A 22,826-nucleotide genomic window follows, 5' to 3' on the forward strand; every position below is an offset into this window, starting at 1 on the left:
GAGTTTGTGGATGAGCTCAGATGGTAAACATACTGCTGACAAATCAGTAGGTGTCCTCCTCTTTGCATCTCCCCAGTTCTCTACTTGGAGAAGGCAATGGCACCCCACTCCAGTACTCTTGCCTGGAAAATCCCATGGACGGAGGAGCCTGGTAGGCTGCAGTCCATGGGGTCGCTAAGAGTCAGACACGACTGAGCAGCTTCACTTTCACTTTTCCCTTTCATGCACTGGAGAAGGAAATGGCAACCCACTCCAGTATTCTTGCCTGGAAAATCCCAGGGACGGCGGAGCCTGGTGGGCTGCCGTCTATGGGGTCGCACAGAGTCGGACACGACTGAAGCGACTTAGCAGCAGCAGCAGCAGCAGTTCTCTACTCAGCTGCTTGGGTACTTCTTCAAAGCCGGTATGGGGGGAGGTGGCCCAGTTCACCACTTAACTTGTGTTGATTAGCTGCTGTGCAGATATGATGAGATTGATGAATGTGTCATTTTCCCAACCCAGGCTCCAAATTCAGTCTTCAGTTACAGAAAGAATACTTAATGAAACAGGGAAATGTTCCTCTTCTGCATTATTTTGAAATGATTCATCTTCCTAATTTGCTGCCAAGGCAGAAAAGTAGAATCATACAGCCCGTGGGGTCGTCAAAGGGTCAGAGCCTACTTAGCAACTAAACAACAACAACCTGTTTGAAACACAATCTCTGTGCCTTCCTCTCTATTTAAGTGAAGGATGGTTTTACATAAAAAGAAAGAGCCTAGGCAACGCAAGGCTCGCTCTGATCAGAAGAGCTGCTAAAGGCAAGTCGATTTCATGGTCTAAACACCAGAGCTGTGCTTGTGTCAGTTGTGTGTTTGCGCCGACCCACCAGGCAGGGGCTCCTACCTTAAGCCCTGTGGTCCTGGCTGCAGGGGTGGGAGAGGGGGGAGACCCATCCATCTGGGAAAGAGCTGGGTTTTTCTTTTTTCTTTTTTAAATTATTTATTTATTTTTAGTTGCTCTGGGTCTTCACTGTTGCTCACGGGCTTTCTCCAGTTTCTGCAAGCAGGAGCTATACTTCTTTTCAGTGGGTTCTCTTTATGGTGGCTTCTGTTGTGTGGAGCATCCTCTGGTGGGGGCAGGTGGGTGATGGGGGGCTGGGGTTGGGGGAGTTGTAGCACACAGGCTTTAGTTGCTCCTTGGCATATGGAATCTTTCCAGACCAGGGATTGAACCTGAGTGCCCTTCATTGGTAGGTGGATTCTTATCCATGGATCACTAGGGAAGTCCTGGCTTTTTCTAATGAATCCAGGATGTCCTGCATTCTCACAGTGGCCCTGATGTCACCACAGCATTAGTTTAGTGAAATCAGTTCCAGTATCATCATTCACTTCCCACCAAGTACACAGGCTTTTTCTGTTTTTCTCCAGATCTTTCATTTAGAACCCAGAATTGCCCCCAAATTGGGCGCTGCAACATATTGTCAGCATACCTTCTGAGATTTTGTGAGTCAACCTCTAAAATATTTCGCTCTAACATAAGTAGCATATGAGAAATGGAAATAAAAAAAGACATTGTTGATTTGGAGTCAGTGGATTTAGCCCAAATTCCTCTTTGTTGTCCACTTTCCAGCTTGTTGTTGTTGTTCAGTCACTCAATTATGTCCGACTCTTTGTGACCGTATGGACTGCAGCACGCCAGGCTTCCCTGTCCATCACCAACTCCCAGAGCACACTCAAACTCATGTCCATGGAGTCGGTGATGCCATCCAACCATCTCATTCTCTGTCGTCCACTTCTCCTCCTGCTTTCAATCTTTTCCAGCATCAGGATCTTTTCTAATGAGTCAACTCTTCGCATCAGCATGGCCAAAATATTGGAGCTTCAGCTTCAGTATCAGCTGCTGCTGCTAAGTCACTTCAGTCGTGTCTGACTCTGTGTGACCCCATAGATGGCAGCTCACCAGGCTCCACCATCCCTAGGATTCTCCAGGCAAGAATACTGGAGTGGGTTGCCATTTCCTTCTCCAGTGCATGAAAGGGAAAAGTGAAAGTGAAGTCGCTCAGTCATGTCCGACTCTTAGCGACCCTATGGACTGTAGCCTACCAGGCTCCTCCATCCATGGGATTTTCCAGGCAAGAGTACTGGAGTGGGGTGCCATTGCCTTCTCCTCAGTATCAGCTAACCTTGAACAAATTTCTTAACTCTCCAGCTAAACTTCAACAAATTTCTTAAGCTCTGACTTTTAGATTTCTATCCTTTAAAATGGTCATTATTACAATACTGAATACTTCAAGGGTGTAATTAAATTAAAATGAAACCAGATGGCTTAGTAGTAAAGAATCCACCTGCCAATGCAGGAGACACAGGAGATGTGAGTTCAATTCCTAGGTCAGAAGATCCCCTGTAGAAGGAAATGGCAACCCACTCCAGTATTCTTGCCTGGGAAATCCCAAGGACAGAGGAGTCTGGTGGGCTACAGTCCATGGGGTCACAAGAGTCAGACACGACTTAGTGACTAAACCACCATCACCAAAGAAAATGAAAAACATGTTGTAAACTGTACAGTTTATATAAACATAAGATGTTATTAAAATCTGCTGCTGAAAAGTCCCACACCTCACAACCCAGCAAAACTACTTTTCCTGATAATGGTATCCTGGAACAAAGGCACTAATAGAAATACCTTAAATATTGCAGCATTCCATTTGATATATCACCTACAAAAATCATCCACAGTAATTCATGTTTGTATAGTACATTATAATGGAGAAGGAAATGGCAACCCACTCCAGTATTCTTGCCTGGAGAATCCCGTGGACAGAGGAGCCTGGTAGGCTACAGTCCATGGGGTTGCCAAGAGTCGGTTTATAGCACACATCATCTCTTTGGTACAATTCTTCTGTGAGGTGGGCACTGTTATTGCCATTTTCCAGGTGTGAAAACAGATCCAAATAGCAATAAAATGGCTTGCCCATGGTGACACAATCAGTAAATGGTAGAAACGCAGCTAAGCCTGAGCCTTCCAAAGCCTCCTAGGCTCTTTGAACTATGTCACACTGTTCTCGAAAGTAGTCAGTAGTCTGTCACTATATAGCAAGAATTTTCCAGAACACATAAGGCTGATCGACTCAGGCTGTAAGAAATAGGAAACTACTTTCTCAAATTGAATTTTATGCTTCTATTTCTAGAATAGTTTTGATCCTCTGAACCCTGCAGTTGTCAAGATGAGAGGGTTTCTTGTTTTTAACTTGAGGTATCTCTACTTCTGCATAAATAAAACAGCCTTCAATAGCTAATATATTAGGTACTTTTAAAAGAAAGCTAAGGGCTTGCTTTCTCTGCCAGAATCATTATACATTATTAAACTGTAGAACATGCATTTTGAGCAACAGTTTTGTAAGAAAATATTATCACCCAAATTCTATCACACCTTAAATGGCTGCTTATGAAAAAGAAAAAGTTATCAAATTTGAAATTGTAATCACACTAAGTGGGGATCTCTCATACTTATTATTTGGGGGATAAAGTGAAACCCATTAGAGTTGTTGATTAGGTTTGAATCCAGGATTTAGTGTCTATAAATTGCTGATACTTTCTCGAATTCACACAACAATCAATACAAAGACTGAATAATGCTAACATTTAGATCTATCTTGGATTGTGAAGGTTTATGATTGTGATTTTAAAACAATGCCTTGGCATGAGAACAAAACACCACTCTTACACTCCCTTGGGCCAAAGAATGTTCAGTAGCTGGTGCTTCTGGTCTGACTTTTCACTCTCAGCTTTTATGCCTTTAGTTTACAACTCGCCCCCACAAGTGAAGCAGTATTTGATTGCTGGCACTGTACTCGGCTATCAGACAGTCCTATTTACGATTCTTTTCCTCTCCAGTTCAGCAGAGAGCAAAAGCAGTAGAGTGCAGAAGTAGCACCCGCGTCTCAGAGCAAGGAGGAACTTACAGAAGCAGCAGAAAAGGACAAAGATCAGTGACCTTTCCTCACCCGCCAGGCACAATGTCTCGTCCTGCACACAGAAGACCAGAATACCGTAAAATAGTAAGATCTCTTTACAAATACATTCTCAAAGAGATTTGTTTTCCTGCTTTAGAGAAAATGTTTCCCAAGTGATTTCTGAAATATTTTGAAAGGTGACGCCATTAAGTAGACTTTTTCAGTGGAGCAAAGGGAGTGTTTTGTGTAAAGAAACAAAAATGACACTTCTGGGAATAGTTACAATGATCTTTTACATACTGTGAGAGAATAACCAATTCTTTATACATATTTTAAAGTCTTCTTTTCTGACTAATGTCTACAGAAGTGTCAAATTTTTCTTCTATCTCAAACAGTAAAAGGAAAAAGATTAAGCAGTTCTTTGTATTTCATACTCGTGATTGGTTGTATTTCATACTTCATGAAATATAGGACATGAAATATATACAAAATAGGTGATTATATATTACATTAAGTAGGAATAGGTCATCGAAAACTCAATACTAAAAAGATTGCCTTTAAAATATATTTTCTAGTCTTAAATATGATTATTATTGTGACTTGGTGTGGGCTTTTATCTTTCCTGTATATTCCAAGTTCAGAGTTATTTTTAAAACTTAACTATTTGAGGATTAGATTTGGGTAAGTGTTGTTCTTTAACTCTCTTTTATTATGGTTTAGAGGCATTCAGAAGTTACAGATGTGAAAATTCATCATTAAGTTTAAAACTCTGTTAATTATTTCAGCAGACTCAAGGGCATTGCATAAAAGTAAGGAACTTTGGGCATGGATACTTAGAATTGTATGACTAACCCATGCACACCCCAGTTGGAAATGGCTGGAGATGCCAGTCTGGAACCTTCATTTTTTTATGGGACTCCTCAAATGCTGAAAAATATTGTATGTGCTTCATATTGCACCTAAGTCACTTAATTTATATATCAGTTAAAACACGTTTTATCTTGATATATCCAAAACCTCCTGAAATAACTAATGGTGTTCTATTTTCTATGTAAAAGAAGATTGCTTTTTATGTTTTTAAAACTGTGATGATAAATTTATGTTGATCTCTTATGATCAGTTTGAGACCCTTCTGGACATGTTTTTCAGATAGTCTTTGGCCAGGAAACAAAATGAAGAACACTGGCCTTTATGGGCACCGAGCTTGAAACTCAGCTAGAAGTAAAACATAGTATCCACCCACCAGAGAGAGAGAGAGAAAAAGGAAAGAAAAGAAAATGCCATTTTTGTTTCAGTTTGGCCTTAATTATAAATGGGCACAATGTTGAAGCTATGGCACATAGATAGGTATAATTTTATCTCCTTTTCTCTGTTTTTCAAATTCTTTTGTTTTATTGCTGGCAGCAGCAACCACATTCATTCATTTCTCTCTCTCCTTCAACTTTGCTTATTCTTACACTGTCGTATTGGCTTTTAACAGTGATTTATCTTCTGCTGTAGCTCCTTATATATAAGGCAGATATTTCATATATAATTTACAGGCAGTTCTTATAATTTATGATTAGGTTCTTGGAGGGTTTAAATAAGAACAGAATTAAAACTGAATACATGGTGACCCTTTAGTGATTTGCTTAACAAATATTTTTGTTTAAATCACATGCTTTACATCATTAGTTTCCTACTAGAAATATTAATGTTCTCATTTTTTCCTATACCTCAGTTGTGTACATTAGTGTCCTTAATGTAACGTCAATTAATATATTTAATGTATTTCTACACGTTTATGAAATTTTGATTTAGCTTTTCAACAGAAGTTATGTCCCTATGTACTATATACTATTTAGATTCTTTTGATTTAAAATTTATCGAGTTATAATAAATATTCTACCCAATTAAAGAAACATATTTATCATGATATAAACCTGTACATAAGAGAACGGACATTGGTGGTATTGGGTCAATTTTGGAAGTATTTGGATCAATATCATATAACATTTCAAAGAAGCCACTTGGTTGAATAAACTATTTTATTGATTTTCTGAGTCATTTCTGCTTCTTATTTAAGAAAAAAATAATTGAATACATATTATCAGTCCTTATCTTTCCCTCCATATTATGCTACAGAAGATACCTGAGCCTGCAGGTAAAAACACCTCTTCTAACCTGGAATCCATATTTGACCTTTCATGAAAATATAAGATTATGCACAAAATAAGATTATTTTTGACAATGGTACCCCTTCCTACCTCCCTCTCCCACTCACCTCTGCTCCAGGCAGTGCCTTTTTTAGTGCACCTCAAAGAAAATTGCTGTGTCAGAGAGAAGCCTGCAATCTTGGACTCCACCCGGGCTCTGCCAATCATGGCTAGTTGGGCGAGTAACTCATTCCTCCTGAGGCCTCATTCCCTCCTCTGAAAGACTGAGTGAATTGTAGTAAATTATCTCGGATATCCTCTTCTATTTCTTTGTTTTCAATAGCAGATGCAAAACAAAGAAACTTTTTTTTTTTAATTGGAGGATAACTGCTTTATAATGTTGTGTTGGTTTCTGCCATACAACAATGTGAGTCAGTCATAATTATACATATATACCCCCCTCTCTTGAGCCTACCTCCCATCCCCCTATCCACCCCTCTAGGTCATCACAGAGAGCCAGACTAGGTCCCCTGTGTTATACAGCAGCTTCCCACTAGCTATCTTTCTAACACATGATAGTGTATATATGGGGCTTCCCTGGTAGATCAGCTGGTAAAGAATGCGCCTGCAATGCAGGAGACTCTGGTTCAATTCACGATCTGGGAAATTCCCCTGGAGAAGGGATAGGCTCCCACTCCAGTATTCTTGGGCTTCCCTCATGGCTCAGTTGGTAAAGAAACTGCCTGCAATGCAGGAGACCTGGTTTCGATCCCTGGCTTGGCAAGATTCCCCTGGAGGAGGCAGGGCAACCCACTTCAGTATTCTTGACTTTCTTAATTCATCCCACCCTCTCCTTCCTCCAGACTTGTGTTCACAAATCTGTTCTCTATGTCTGTGTCTCCAATCCTTCCATGCAAATAGGTTCATCAGTACAATTTTTCTAGATTCCATATATATGCGTTAATATACAATATTTGTTTTTCTCTTTTTGACTTACTTCAGCCTGTAAAACAGGCTCTAGGTTCATCCACCTCACTACAACTGACTCAAATTCATTCCTTTTATGGCTGAATAATATTCCGTATATCTGTACCACATCTTCTTTATCCATACATCTGTTGACGGTTATCTAGGTTGCTTCTATGTCCTACCTGTCGTAAATTGTTCTGCAGTGAACCAAAGAGACTTTCTAAAAGAGGTTGATTGAACTTTGTGTTTTCTTTTTTCCATATTTTCAACATATCTTTGGTAAACTAAACGCAATTTATTCTGTTTTACTTTTAATTTTTAATTTATTCTGAAAAAATTACATATTTTAGACATCTATAAGAAAAGTACAAATTCTCCTTTTTTCTCTAAGTACAAAGAAAAACTCCAAATTTGTTGCTATAGTTGGGTTCAGCCTGATGGTCTCCTTAGCAGATCTGAAACCTATTAGGGATTGTGCAGACTCATGAGACGTCTCACCCAATTTTTCCTTCCAAGTGAAAACATGGTCAGTTCAGTTCAGTTCAGTTCAGTCGCTCAGTCGTGTCTGACTCTTTGCGATCCCATGAATTGCAGCACGCTAGGCCTCTCTGTCCATCACCAATTCCCAGAGTCCACCCAAACCCATGTCCATCGAGTCGGTGATGCCATCCAACCATCTCATCCTCTGTCGTCCCCTTCTCCTCCCGCCCCCAATCCTACCCAGCATTAGGGTCTTTTCCAATGAGTCAACTCTTCGCATGAGGTGGCCAAAGTATTGGAGTTTCAGCTTCAACATCAGCCCTTCCAATGAACACCCAGGATTGATCTCCTTTAAGGATGGATTGATTGGATTTCCTTGCAGTCCAAGGGACTCTCAAGAGTCTTCTCCAACACCACAGTTCAAAAGCATCAATTCTTTGGCCCTCAGCTTTCTTCACAGTCCAACTCTCACATCCATACATGACCACTGGAAAAACCATAGCCTTGACTAGACGGACTTTTGTTGGCAAAGTAATGTCTCTGCTTTTAAATATGCTATCTAGGTTGGCCATAACCTTCCTTCCAAGGAGTAAGCGTCTTTTAATTTCATGGCTGCAGTCACCATCAGCAGTGATTCTGGAGCCCAAAAAAATAAAGTCTGACACTGTTTCCACTGTTTCCCCATCTATTTACCATGAAGTGATGGGACCAGTAGCCATGATCTTAGTTTTCTGAACGTTGAGCTTTAAGCCAACTTTTTCACTCTCCTCTTTCACCTTCATCAAGAGGCTCTTTAGTTCTTCTTCACTTTCTGCCATAAGGGTGGTGTCATCCGCATATCTGAGGTTATTGATATTTCTCCCGGCAATCTTGATTCCAGCTTGTGTTTCTTCCAGCCCAGCATTTCTCATGATGTACTCTGCATATAAGTTAAATAAGCAGGGTGACAATATACAGCCTTGATGTACTCCTTTTCCTATTTGGAACCAGTCTGTTGTTCCATGTCCAGTTCTAACTGTTGCTTCCTGATCTGCATACAGGTTTCTCAAGAGACAGGTCAGATGGTCTGGTATTCCCATCTCTTTCAGAATTTTCCACAGTTTATTGTGATCCACACAGTCAAAGGCTTTGGCATAGTCAATAAAGCAGAAATAGATGTTTTTCTGGAACTCTCTTGTTTTTTCGATGATCCAGCGGATATTGGCAATTTGATCTCTGGTTCTTCTGCCTTTTCTAAACCAGCTTGAACATCTGGAAGTTCACGGTTCACGTATTGCTGAAGCCTGGCTTGGAGAATTTTGAGCATTACTTTACTAGTGTGTAGGATGAGTGCAATTGTGCGGTAGTTTGAGCATTCTTTGGCATTGCCTTTCTTTGGGATTAGAACGAAAACTGACCTTTTCCAGTCCTGTGGCCACTGCTGAGTTTTCCAAATTTGCTGGCATATCGAGTGCAGCACTTTCACAGCATCACTTTCGAGGATTTGAAATAGCTCAACTGGAATTCCATCACCTCCACTAGCTTTGTTCGTAGTGATGCTTTCTAAGGCCCACTTGACTTCACATTCCAGGATGTCTGGCTCTAGGTGAGTGATCACACCATCGTGATTATCTGGGTCGTGAAGATCTTTTTTGTACAGTTCTTCTGTGTATTCTTGCCACCTCTTCTTAATATCTTCTGCTTCTGTTAGGTCCATACCATTTCTGTCCTTTATCGAGCCTATCTTTGCATGAAATGTTCCTTTGGTATCTCTAATTTTCTTGAAGAGATCTCTAAACATGGTCAAAATATACCAAAGGCCATTCTAGAACAGTAAGAATTTATATTAGCAATTAGTATTTAAAAAAACTTCCTCCATGAAAACGTGTTGTAAGTTGTATAAGCAAATGCATAGAAAGATGTTCTCATGTTAAGAAATTTGTTTCACAGCTCTTTTCCCCCCAGCAGTGTATCCAATATGGGTACAATTTGTTCTCAAAAATGAAAATTATTGCAGTCGTCAGACACAATTGAGCACACACACTTAGTGGGGAAGGGGATGGAAGAAAGGAACAGATGATCTCAAAGGCTGCTTCTGGCTAGAAAATTTTGTAAAAAGGACCAGTAGTATATTTACCATAACTTTGCCAATAATATAAAACTATCTCTTTTCCCCCAGAATAAAGATCTATTTGTCCTCACCTATGGAGCTCTGGTTGCCCAACTCTGTAAGGATTATGAAAAAGATGAAGATGTGAATAAATATTTAGATACAATGTGAGTAGAAGTCTTTTATTCTTGTGGAATGTGGTTGGTCTTCCTCTTTTGACTTCTCTTGCTCCATGCTCTTCTATTTCAACAAAACCCATCTAGAGAGAAACATAATTTCTAATAACTGCCATTTGGGTTGCCATAAAGCCTAAAGCAATAAGAAGGGGCTTTAATTCCATGAATATCAATCATGCAACATTTTCTTTTTCATTAGAAATCATTTCTTTGCTAGTGATCTGTAAGCAAAAGACGTGATAAAACTGAAATTGCTCTTTAAAGAATATAGTGGGTCATCACATTTGTTCTCAAGTCTTCTGTTCTAGCATAATTTCTTCCAATTTAAATATGTGTTTATGTAAGCATAGACTATCTATGGAAGGATCTGTGAAAAAACTGCTAATAGAAGTTGCCTGAGAGAACTGGGGGCAGGGGACAGGAGATTATGGGTAGAAGGGAGATTTACTGTTTCCTACATAGTGTTTTTATTATCTGAACACTTTTAACATTACTCTGCTTTACTTAAATACATATTAAATAAAGAACTCATTCCTTCCTTTTAAAATAAAAGTCCATTCTCCTTTATTAATAGACATTTCTCCTATACTAATTCAGCCTTTAAGTTTCAGAACAATTATATGATTATTATATTACTTTTTAATAATAAAACATCTATAAACATATTTGAATCTCTTAATTATGGATCCTTAAAAGGTTTCTAACAGAGCAATGACTGGAAAATTTGTACTAGTTAGAAGGTTTCATTAGAAAGTTTGAAGAGGAAATTTAGTGTAGATGAGCATTTTGGACCTCTTTTAAAATGCCCATTATATTTTTTATTGAAATACAGGAAAAAGACAACATTAAGAAAACCTTGAAAGATTTTTTTGTGAGCTCTTGCTTTCCTACCTTTCTATATGCTTATCCTTTTTCTACCAGAAAGTTCTTTTTCATTGTTCTAAGTTCTGTTCATTTTTGTTCACATATTCTTTTCAAAAATTTCTTCTTAATTAGTCAGGAGCACTTCCTCAGCTAAATTGTCTGTAACAGTGGTTGCTTTTTAAGCTATTTTATATTTAGGTCACTCTTAAACACATGATAAAATATTTTCAGAAGTCAGATTATTTAACTTGTTAAATTTCCATTGTTTTGTAGAACAGCAGCATAAAATGAAGACACTCATTTATTTGACCCCCCCCTCGCCAAAAAAATACCTATGGGTAGCTACTTGGGTTCATATTTTAATAAACACGAATGAAATATTAGTTAAAGAATGCATTTTGTGAGGCTGTAGAAAGGCCTTGCCATAAGAAAAACAATAATTTGCATTTGGATTTATTTAATAGCTTCTGCTGAGAGCATCTTACATTTTTAATTTGATATATAAAATATCTGCTTTGCAGAAATATACCCTTTGACCAAAGCAAGATATATACTGCACTGACTAGAACATTCTGCCTTTCTATTGCCTGTCGTAGCAGCTGAGCCTGCAGATATGCATAATATAGAAAACACTGGAAACATTTTTCCTAAAATCCTGGTACAATTATTTCTATAGTTTCTGTTCTTTAAAAGTCTTTTCAATGTGAACTTCCTGGCTAGAATCACAAAGCATTTTTCTTGGAAGGCAAATTGAATATTTCTATCCACTCAGAAATATAAACAGATAACCTCCTACTCAGAAATACAAACAGATAACCTCATAGATTTAGTAAATCACTTTGACATTAAATCCACCTCCCTCTCCTGGTTGACAGGTCACTGAATATCCACTCCCACCCTTTTCAGACCCTATGGAACAAATATAGCCCCGTACAGACTGTGGTGTCTTTTAACTTGTAGAGCCTTCTGTTGCCCTGTTCAAATTGTTTCTTTAGTCCATGGACATGCGGCTGTGACATTAAAAGGCCAATTTTGTGCCAGTTGGTAAGCAAAAACAGTCTTCTTTCTTTTATTTCCACTGTTAAGGTCATAATTCGTCAAGTAGATTGAAAGTTCTAGGTCTCTATCTTGTTGAATCTATCTGCTCAGATATATTATCACAGCTCAATAAAATGCTTGCAGAATTGTGCTTTGGGTACCACTCAAGCCATCTGCTGTTAGACAGAGCAAACACATAATACAAATACCTTCTCCCAAGTCGCATACATTTACTTTCCCTAAAATTAAAGAAAAAAATTGAATTTTCTGAACTTTGCTTTTTTTGTTCTTTTCACTAAACTTCAGTGTTCCAATTTCAGTGTAGCTGAAAACTAAATGGCACAAAAAAATTATTTCTCCATTCCCTTCTTCCTCTCCTTCCAGAACCGATCCCAGACATACCTGCTCTCCTACTATGGTAACTATGCTAAGAAAAGAATGAGCATCTAGGTACCACATCTGTAGCAGACAAGTCAGCTAGAGCCTCATTCTGTTTCTGATAATGGCCAATGATGAGAAAGCTAGCTGTCAATGAGACACATTAGGCTGCATACACCAACCTCTTTTAATTTTAATTTACACTGTCAAGTTTGGGTCAGCCTTCACTCCTCAGACTTTTTTGCTTAAAAGAGACTAGTTAATATTTCCTGGATGAGTTATGCTCTATGGGTCATGTCATAAGGAACCCCCTGCCAAACTGCCATTTGACTTGCCAAGCTTGGTTTACTTTATTATTTATTTACAAACGTCCTAACGGATGAATCCATGCTGAAACATAGAGAGACTTCACTAATGTCTCAAATATTATTTTCAGAGCACACTCTTTCCCTTCCTCCACAGGGGATACGGTATTGGAACACGGCTGGTAGAGGACTTTTTGGCTCGATCGTGTGTGAGAAGATGCCACAGTTATTCAGAAATTGCAGACATAATTGCCCAGGTAAGTGCATTTTAGCTTTGGCAGTATGTTTTGAAAAATTTTGATTGGTCCTGTTTGGTGGTTTTCTTCTCCAGAATGGATTTCAACTGTATTTGTTACTAGGTGCTAAGAGAAGGAATTCTGATCAAAAAGCATTTTATTTCTGCACAGAGATAAAGCTACTGTGAACAGAGATGAATGCTTCCAGGCTTTTAAACATCTATTGATTTTTCTGACCACATGTGTGGTGTATACATCCCACACTGGGAGAAATGTTTTGAGAAGGTAAACAGAAAGGCATTGTAGAAGGTAACCTTATAACACGTATAAGGATATGGAGAAGGGGATAGCAACCTACTCCAGTATTCTTGCCTGGAGAATCACATGGACAGAGGAGCCTGGTGGGCTATGGTACATAGGATTGCAAAGAGTCAGACATGACTGAAGCAACTTAACATGCACATAACACGTATGCCCCAAACTAATTTCTTTGTATAATCATTTTCAGCACAGGGAGGTAACCTTTGGTTAGCTCAGAGAATATTGGTGTAGTCATTTTGTTCCCAGAACAATGTTTTCCCCAGAGGAAAAAATAGGCTTCCTGTAAATGCATGTGCTCTAAGAACTTTCATAGCCCTTTATATAAGAAATAACTTTGAATCATCCAGCACAAGCTCAGATTTCTTGGATATAAGATTAGGAAATGAATCCTTAGCCAGAATTTATTTAATCTGCAGGCCTTGTGGTTATTAACCTGGTGCTGTCTGTTTGTGGGAGCCCTAGAAAACAGGCATGGATGTGAGATATTGATGGAGTCCATTTAGCTGCCTCCAGTTCTCACAACTGACTACTTAAGTCAGTATCATTCTTCTTTTCTCTCATTCTTAATATTATTACACATTGTCATACTGACTTTTCATCTAAGTGGTGATAATTGTTCGACATAGTGTTTTGTGATTCTAAGTGCAATTTTACATACTTTTTTGTCTTTCATTCTTACAGTATCTCTGTGAAGTGGACAGGGCAAGAGTTATTTTCCCCATTTTCCAGTTAAGAAACCTGAGCTCCAGAAAGAATATGATAAAAACTGGATATAGTATATCCGAAAAAAGTTATACAACAAAAACCACAACCAAATGAAAGATGTTCTCACATATTATCATTACTACTTTCATTATTTTGTGTCTAGTGAATCATGTAGTTGAAACTAAAATCCAGGTCTTCCAGTTCTAGTGTAGTCAGTTTATTATACAACTAAACAGGTTAAAAAAATTCTCTTTCCCTATTTGCAGATGGTAACTAAGATCCTGAAGCAGTAGTAAAATTAAATAATTTTTTATTAAATCACTGCTATGGGCAATACTATAAGAATACTAGCTGTTTTAATGGAAAGTAAATATTTGAAATGTATAAATGTACATGATTGTATTCTATTTCTGTAAAAAAAAAATGCCATTTGGATTTTGGTAAGGATTGCATTGCATCATTAGATCACTTGGTAGTATGGACATTTTAACAATAGCAAGTCTTCCAATCCATGAATATAAAATGTAATTCTATTTTTTGTGTCTTATTTAGTTTTTTTTCATTAACGTTTTGTGGTCTTCAGTATACAAGTCTTTCACCTCCTTAGTTAGGTTTATTCCTAGGAATTTCATCCTTTTTTTGGTGCTGCTATAGATGGACTTTTTCTTTTTTATTTTTGAGGGGTGATAATTCATTGTCAGTGTATATAAACTACTGATTTTTGTATGTTGATTTTCTATTCTGCAGCTTACTGAAATTATGTATTAGTTCTAACAGTTTTTTGTATGGTCATTAGGGTTTTTATGTATAAGATCATACCATCTGCATAAAGAGAGTTTTACTTTTTATCCAATTGGGGTGTGTTTTCTTTCTTTTTCTTGCCTAATTGTTCCTACTGTGATTTTCAGTACTATGTTGAGTTGAAGTAGTAAGAGCAGGTAGCCCTACCTGTTTCCTGATCTTAGAAGAAAAGCCCTTGGTTTTCACCATTGAGTGAGGCAATGGAAAAAGCACAGCCTCTTCAACAAATGATGCTGAGAAAGCACAGAACAATGAACTTAGACCCTTATCTTATACCATACATAAAACCAACTCAAAGTGGATTAAAAAAACATAAAAACCAAAACTCTAAAACTCCTGAAACAAACTATAGGGAAAAGTCTCATGACATTGGTTGTGACAGTGATTTCATGGATACAACATCAACAGCACAGGCAATGAAAGCAAAATAAGCAGATGAGATTACACCAAACTAAAAAGGTTCTGCACAGTAAGCAATCAACAGAGTGAAAAGATAACATATGAAATTAGAGCAAATATTTGAAACCACCTATCTGATAAGGAATTAATCTCCAAAATACATAAGAAATTCTTATAACTCTAATTAAAAAAAAAACTAATAACCTAATTAAGGAATAGGCTAAGGACCTGAGTAGACATTTCTCCAAAGAAAGTATACAAATGGCCAACAGGTATATGAAAACAGTCACTAATTGTCAGGGAAATGAAAACCAAAACCACAATAAGATATCACCTCACAACTGCCAAAATGGCTGTTATTTTTCTTTTTTTAATGTTGCTGAGGATGCTCAGAATTTGGAACCCTTGCACACTGTCAGTGGGAATACAAAATGCAGCCACTTTGGAAAATGGTAAGGAAGTTCCTCAAAACATTAAAAAATACAATTATCATATGACCTACCATGCCTCTTCTGGATATTTATCCGAAAGAATTGAAATCAGGGTCTTTAAAAGATACTAGCACTCCCGTACTCTAGGAAACAACCTGAAAGCTGATTGACTGATGAATAGATAATGCGTTCAATACTACAATAGCATACTATTCAGTCTTTAAAAAGAAGGAAATTCTGCAATGTGCAACAACATGGTTGAAGTCTATTACAGAATGGCAAATCTGGTATGATTCCACTAATATGAAGTATCTAAAATAGTCAAATTCACAGAATCAAAGAGTAGAATGATGGCTGCCAGCAGCTGAAAGAAGGGAGAAATAAGGAATTACTAATCAACAGGCATAAAGTTTCAGTCAAGCAAGAGGAATGAGCTCTATGAGGCTTCCCTGATGGTCCAGTGGTTAAGACTCCATGCTTCCAATGTAGGGTATGCATATTTGATCCCTGGCTGGGCAACTAAGAGCTAAGATGCTGTGCCATGCAGACCCCCCCCCCCAAAAAAAGAGTAAGTTCTAGAGGTCTGTTGTAAGAAAAAGACTGAAAAGAAACAGATCTGTTTGATATAAAACTAAGAACATGTGCAACATCCACTTTCCAAATATCTCTTCTCTAAACATTTTATGTCTTTTTGGCCTTTCCAATATCATGTAAATTGTTGTCAGCCCCTCCTATCCTCAGTGATTGGGGAAAAAAATCCACTTTCACTCCCATATAAGACTCCTTATTAATGAAGAAAATGTTCTGTCACCCTCACCCTTCTCTTGTGCAGAGGGGCTGTCTCTTGGCCTTTGCACTTTCCTTCAAAGACCTGATTTCCTCCCTCTTGATCATTTCCACCTGTCCAGCAAAGTGTTCTTTTACATGTGGGGATGATGTCTCCCAGTTCAAGAGCATTTTGACACAGATGATGGGTCAGACTTTATACTCAGCCACTGATGCTTTGCTTATAATTAGTAGCTTTTGTTAAAAGGTTTGGCTTTCGGTAGCATTATCTCATTAGCCCTTGTAAACTCTCCTGGAGGAGGCAAGTGTAAAATGTTCCAGAGCTGGTGTTATAGAGAAGTGGGGCAAGGTCAGAGGGAGTTCACGTAGTCACATGCTGCCGTGGGGCACAGCACAATCAGGAACAGAACCTACCGGTGTGATTTCCATTTGGCTGCCCTCTCAGACCATGCACTTGTACAGAACACTGCCATTGTTCTTCCCGAGTACTACTGTATACTGACAAGTCACGGCTTCCACAGATCTCATGATTCTTGTCCTGGCTCCAAACAAGGAAAGAGAAAAGAGGATACACTTGAAGGAAATTGACTAGATGAAGAAATCTATGCCCATACAAGTGAAGTGATTCTCCAAAGAGCTGGTTAGTGAAAGACTGCACGTAGGAACAGGTCTCCTGACTTTATGCCTTACTCTGCACTCCTCTGCCTCTGAGAGGGGACAACTATTTGACTTTGGGTATTAATAACATTTTCCCCTCTCTCGCTTTCTTCATTTTGTCTTTTCCACACAACAGATTATCACTCTGTCACTAGGCTTCTGACAAATTCTTTAGACAGTCTTTACCAACATAGACAGCTTATTAAAAAGCAGAGACATTACCTTGCCAACAAAGGTCCATCCAGTCAAGGCTATGGTTTTTCCAGTAGTCATGTATGGATGTGAGAGTTGGACTATAAAGAAAGCTGAGCGCCAAAAAATTGATGCTTTTGAACTGTGGTGTTGGAGAAGACTCTTGAGAGTCCCTTGGACTACAAGGAGATCCAACTGGTCCATCCGAAAGGAAATCAGTCCTGAATGTTCATTGGAAGGACTGATGCTGAAGCTGAAACTCCAATACTTCGGCCACCTGATGCGAAGAACTGACTCATTTGAAAAGACCCTGATGCTGGGAAAAATCGAAGGCGGGAGAAGAGGACGACAGAGGATAAGATGGTTGGATGGCATCACTGACTCAATGGACACGAGTTTGAGTATACTCCGGGAGTTGGTGATGAACGAGGAGGCCTGGCGTGCTGCAGTCCTTGGGGTCACAGAGTCGGACACGGCTGAGCAACTGAACTGAATTGACCCCTTAAATTGCGCCATCTAGTGGTGTGAGAAGAAATCTCATGCCGGACAACAAATCACTGATCCAAACAATCTTTAGTCAGCCTTACATTTTATATAAAAAAGGACATAGGCTAATTATGAACTCAATTTCCTGAAACATTAAACATGTGTGAATTTCTAATGTTATTTTGTCATATACAAGTGTACTTTTTGTGATTATTGCTTCAAAATATAACTACAAATTTTAAGACAATATGTAATTAGTAGCATTTTTGGAGAAGGAAATGGCAACCCACTCTGGTATTCTTGCCTGGAGAATCCCAGGGACAGCGGAGCCTGGTGGGCTGCCGTCTATGGGGTCGCACAGAGTCGGACACGACTGAAGCGACTTAGCAGCAGCAGCAGCAGCAGCATTATAACATATTATATACAGCAGCATATAATATTTTAAAACGTGAGTAATACAGAGCCTTTATGCAGAAAAGCTCAAAGTAATTTCCACCTATTATCTATTTTCTATTACAAGAACCGTGTGAAGTAAAAAGGCATCTGTCATTAGCATCATTTTACTGACAAAGTAATTAAGACTTAGATGATGTCACCACAAACACATAAAGAAGAAAAGCCAGTTTCACTGTTGATGTGAATCTAAATTGATGCATTCACTATTTTCATAGTGTATGGAGATTCCTAGAAAAATTAAAATAGAACTAACATAAGATTTAGCAATTTCACTCGAGTATTTACCTGAAGAAAATAGAAACACTAATTAGAAAAGATATATGCACTTTTATGTTCACTGCAGCATTGTTTACAGTAGCCAAATTATGGAAGCAACCTAAGTGCCCCTAAATAGATGAATGGATAAAGAAGATGTGAAATACACACACACACACACTAATCAGCCATAAAAAAGAATAAAATCTTACAATTTGCAACAACATGGATGGACATAGTGGGTATTATGCTAAGTGAGATGTCAGACAGAGAAAGACAAATGGTATATGACTTTACTTATATGTGGAATATAAAAAGCAAAATAAATGAACAAACATAACAAAAAAGAAACAGACTGACAGATACAGAGAACAAACTAGTGGTTGCCAGAGCAGGGAGATATGAGAGGAGGGATGAAATGGTTGAAGGGGATTAAGAGGTACAAACCATTAGTCATAAAATCAATAAATCACATGGATGTAATGTACAGCACATTAAAAAGCAGAGACATTACTTTACCAACAAAGGTCCATCTAGTCAAGGCTATGATTTTTCCAGTGGTCATGTGTGGATGTGAGAGTTGGACTATAAAGAAAGCTGAATGCCGAAGAATTGATGCTTTTGAACTGTGGTGTTGGAGAAGACTCTTGAGAGTCCCTTGGACTGCAAGGAGATCCAACCAGTCCATTCTAAAGGAGATCAGTCCTGGGTGTTCATTGAAAGGACCGATGTTGAAGCTGAAACTCCAATACTTTGGCCACCTTATGCGAAGAGCTGACTCATTGGAAAAGATCCTGATGCTGGGAAGGATTGAGGGCAGGAAGAGATGGGGACGACAGAGGATGAGATGGTTGGATAGCATCATTGACTCGATGGACATGGGTTTGAGTAAACTCCGGGAGTTGGTGATGGACAGGGAGGCCTGGCGTGCTGCAGTTCATGGGTCGCAAGGAGCTGGACACGACTGAGTGACTAAACTGAACTGAACTGAATGTACAGCACAAGAAATATAGATAATATTTTAAATAATCTGTAAATATAAATATAAATCTATAAATATAAATAATCTAACGTATAATCTATAAAAATATAAATCACTGTTATACACCTGAAACAAATATAATGTTGCAAATCAACGATACTTCAATTTTTAAAATGTATAGCTTTCAGAGAAAAAAAGCCAGCTTAGAATTGAATTCTTCTGACTTTGTTCCAGTGCTTTTTCCAAAAATTAATTGTTTCTTTAAAATAGACCTTTGAATAGAATATACATATATATGTGTGTATATATATATATATATAACCGAATCACTTTGCTGCACATCAGAAACTAATACATGTAAATGAATTATACTTCAATAAAAATATAAAATATACCTTTGAAGATTTTTCTCCTATTATGACCAACATTCTGAGAAAAATGAAAATGCGGAATTTGCAGTAGAGTTACCATAGCTGATTTTAGTTTTAGTAATGAAATATTGGAGAGTTTAAAATTAACAAGCATACATCCCTGTGTTTATTATAAGAGCAAGTAAAAAATAAAATTGTACTTCTCTCTGGTCTAAGGTCTAAAAGAGAGCTCCTTATTCCACAAAAATGTATTTCATGGTTTCCAAACACATTTATGATAAAAATTTTATTATTAGGAGAATCGAATCAGAGAAAAACTTCATCATTGAATCAAGATAATCATAAAGGATGGGCCTGACAAGAAATATTAGAATGTTCCTTTAAGAGGATGACCCAGAGGGATGGGATGGGGAGGGAGGTGGGTGGGGGGTCCAGGAAGGGGAACACATGTAAACCCATGGCTGATTCATGTCAGTGTATGGCAAAAACTATTACAATATTGTAAAGTAATTAGCCCCCAACTAAAATAAATAAATTTATAAAAAAAAAAAAAGAGTAGCTTAAACATGAGGAGCTCTGATCCTCATCAGATTTGGAGCAGTAGTCTAAGAAAAAGTTCAATGTAATGGAGGTTAAATATGAGTCTACCTCCTACTCAGCCACATTCCCACTCTGTGACCCTGAGCAAATCATACCGCTTGTCCAAAGGTCAATGTCCATATGTATCGGGTGAGACCTCTTCCAGCTGTAGTTTCCGGATATTCAGATGTTGCTTTCCCTAGCTAAACTCTGGACACAGAACTATAATCATAAACAGCTGAGTATGTTGATTGTAGCTTCCAAAGTCTCTCTCAGAGCATCCGTGCCTTCTCGTTACTGATAGTGTTTACAAATAGTTGGCCTGGTGCAAACTCTGTGCATCAAAGCCCGGAAAGCTTTCTTACTGTTAGGTCAATGTCATTATGATGATTGCTCTGAGTGGTATAGAGGGAATTTATGATTTTCTAGAATAAAAATCACATCATTGGTGTTGCCACAGTAAGATGAAATTTTTAAATAGAGAAAAATATGATATAAAATATGTAAAAGATAGAAACATACTTATAAAACTTGAAATTCTGATCCTTAGGCTGAAAAAATTGGAACTCCATATATTGTGCTTGCAATAAATTCTGAAATGCAAAAGCGAAATCTTTTACTTTGAATAGTATAAGTTGAAACCTTGGAAAGGTAAAGGAACTCACGATCAACCTTACTGAGAGCATCTTTATTATGAAAATAGGGCAACATAAGGCTGTATTTTAGTTCAATCTTTTAATCCGGCTGTGACACACAGTTTCACTGTGTTTTATGCCTATTGATCTTCCAAGAATTTGCTGCTGGCCAGCTACTTTTATATATATTTATGTTCTCCATCCAACAAGAACAAAACTGTTTTACAATGAATGAAAATAATATGAAGTTTTCCTGAGTTACTGTAATACACATAAAGTTTGACTTGATACTTAATAGATTATCCAGAAAAATTAGATTGAATTTCATTTCCCCATCATGTCTGTAAGCTTTTCAAAGGGAAGTATAATTTCAGGCATTCTTTGGGTTTGGCCCATCATGCCATGGCAAACCAGCACGTTATAGACATTCATTAAATATTGTTGAAGTGAATTTAGAAAGTATTTGAACATTTTTTTAACACTTCTACACTGTTGCTTCTCCTAGTCTGTCCAGAAGAGGGCAGTGGGCCGTATTCATCGCCAAATTAAAGACTCTTTCCTCTCTCTTCCTCTCTTACTGTAACTCTCATTACCTGCAAAAGCCCCCTTATTTCAAGTAATATTTACTACAGTGAAAATACAGTGCTCTAAAAGTCTCTAGTTGCTCATAACAGCAAATCAGTAATAACAAGATTTGAATTACAAAAGGATCCTGAACAGGGAAATAACTGACTCTCACTGAATAATGGACAATGAACTCATCTTGATAATTTTACTGAAATGTTTGTTTTTTCCATTATTTATAGGAGTGTAGAAATTTTCAAGAGAAGATTCATTCTTGTTACATTGATGTCAATTGTGATTACAAAATGCAAGCATTAAAGAGGTAATCCAATCCCATTTCACTTAACTTAATGGGCTCATATGTCTTCCAGTTTATTATAAGGGCAAATAGAAAATACAGTTGTACCTTTCTCTGGTCTAAGATCTAAGAAACATCTCCTTAGTTACAGAAAAATATTTCTCATGCTTTCCAAACACACTTATGGTTAAGTTTTACAATCTTGAGAAGCTAGAGACAAAATCGATCATTTAAATAAATCATTCCCATTTACTATGGAAAATGTTTGAAATGTATCCTAAAACTCCTCATGGAACAAAATTGTGTTAGGTAGACTCTTTTATGTTGCTAGCATTTGGGTTGTCAGGTTGTAGGGGCCTATTGTGAGGATGTTCAGGACACAACAGCTGGGCCTCATGGAAGAATAGAAATGGAGTCTATCTTGTCATCTCAGTAGCAGGCATTTATGCTTTCTTACTTTAGTCTTCTTCTGCCATTTTAGTGACTCAACTACTCTGGTTATTAAGCTCTTGCAGCCACCTACTAATATCGTTTTATTCTTCTTTATCTTCTCTCCATCTCAGTGATTCTGCTGCCTCACACTTTTGGCCGCCTCTTGATTTCTACTTATACTCATTTACTCCAGGCATTTTTTGTTTTCTGCCCAATCATCTAATCTGTGATTCTCTCTGTGTGTCTCACATTCAAAATCCCAAAAAGACCTCCCCTAACCTGTGCAGCCAGTCACTAGCCCTCTGTTGGGTAGTTTTCATACTAAGCCACTTCCACAGACCCATAGCCAAACTATGGACTGACTGTTGGTTTTCAAATGCCTGGCCTTGTCCATCGTGCTCAGTCGTGTCTAACTCTTTGCAACCCCATGGACTGTAGCCTGCCAGGCTCCTCTGTCAATGGAATTCTCTAGGCAAGAATACTGGAGTGTGCCCTCCTCCTGGGGATCTTCCTGACCCAGGTATCAAACCCAAGTCTCCTGCATTGCAGGCAGATTCTTTACCATCTGAGCCACCAGGGGAAACAGCAGGGTAATGAAATACAAAGTATGGCCATCAAAGGCAAGCCCTCAGAAAGGAAATTCGGGTATGAAGAACATCCTGAGACTTTCCCAAATGGGGAGAAGGAAAAAAGAACCTTATTCTTTCCACCTAGGAAATTGGTAGCAGTAATTTATGGGTCTTATTTTACCTGTGAACATTCCACTTGCTTTGTTCATCTTACGGATGCTGCTGTTTGTTTTCCTTTTTTCCGGTGGCTAGAATTCATGTATGCAGTAGTGGAGCAGGCTCCATTTAGCATGCTAGCTACAAGGT

The 22,826-nt window shown here is 38.1% G+C and overlaps 1 protein-coding gene and 1 long non-coding RNA gene across 4 annotated transcripts in view; one reads left to right on the plus strand and one right to left on the minus strand.

The window, feature by feature from the left end:
• Positions 1 to 3,747: 3,747 nt before the first annotated feature.
• TRAPPC3L (trafficking protein particle complex subunit 3L) overlaps positions 3,748 to 22,826 on the plus strand; it is a 44,272-nt gene continuing 25,193 nt past the window's right edge. For 2 of the 3 annotated variants that reach the window (XM_081530940.1, XM_081530939.1), the window contains exons 1-3: positions 3,748 to 4,036; positions 9,674 to 9,771; positions 12,523 to 12,622. In XM_081530940.1, coding sequence (XP_081387066.1) covers positions 3,995 to 4,036; positions 9,674 to 9,771; positions 12,523 to 12,622 — 240 coding nt within the window. In that variant the 5' untranslated portion in view covers positions 3,748 to 3,994. Of the gene's footprint in view, positions 4,037 to 9,673; positions 9,772 to 12,498; positions 12,623 to 22,826 lie in introns of all 3 variants that reach the window. The other variant, XM_081530938.1, reaches the window with a different exon arrangement.
• Positions 14,172 to 17,371, minus strand: LOC145521992 (uncharacterized). Its single transcript, XR_014065826.1, has 2 exons — positions 16,924 to 17,371; positions 14,172 to 16,582 (listed from the first exon to the last, which is right to left on the minus strand). It is a non-coding gene; the product is annotated as an uncharacterized LOC145521992 (long non-coding RNA).

This window comes from Giraffa tippelskirchi, chromosome 9 (assembly GCF_054371585.1).
Source record: "Giraffa tippelskirchi isolate mGirTip1 chromosome 9, T2T-mGirTip1v1.2.pri, whole genome shotgun sequence".
Lineage (NCBI taxonomy): Eukaryota > Metazoa > Chordata > Mammalia > Artiodactyla > Giraffidae > Giraffa > Giraffa tippelskirchi.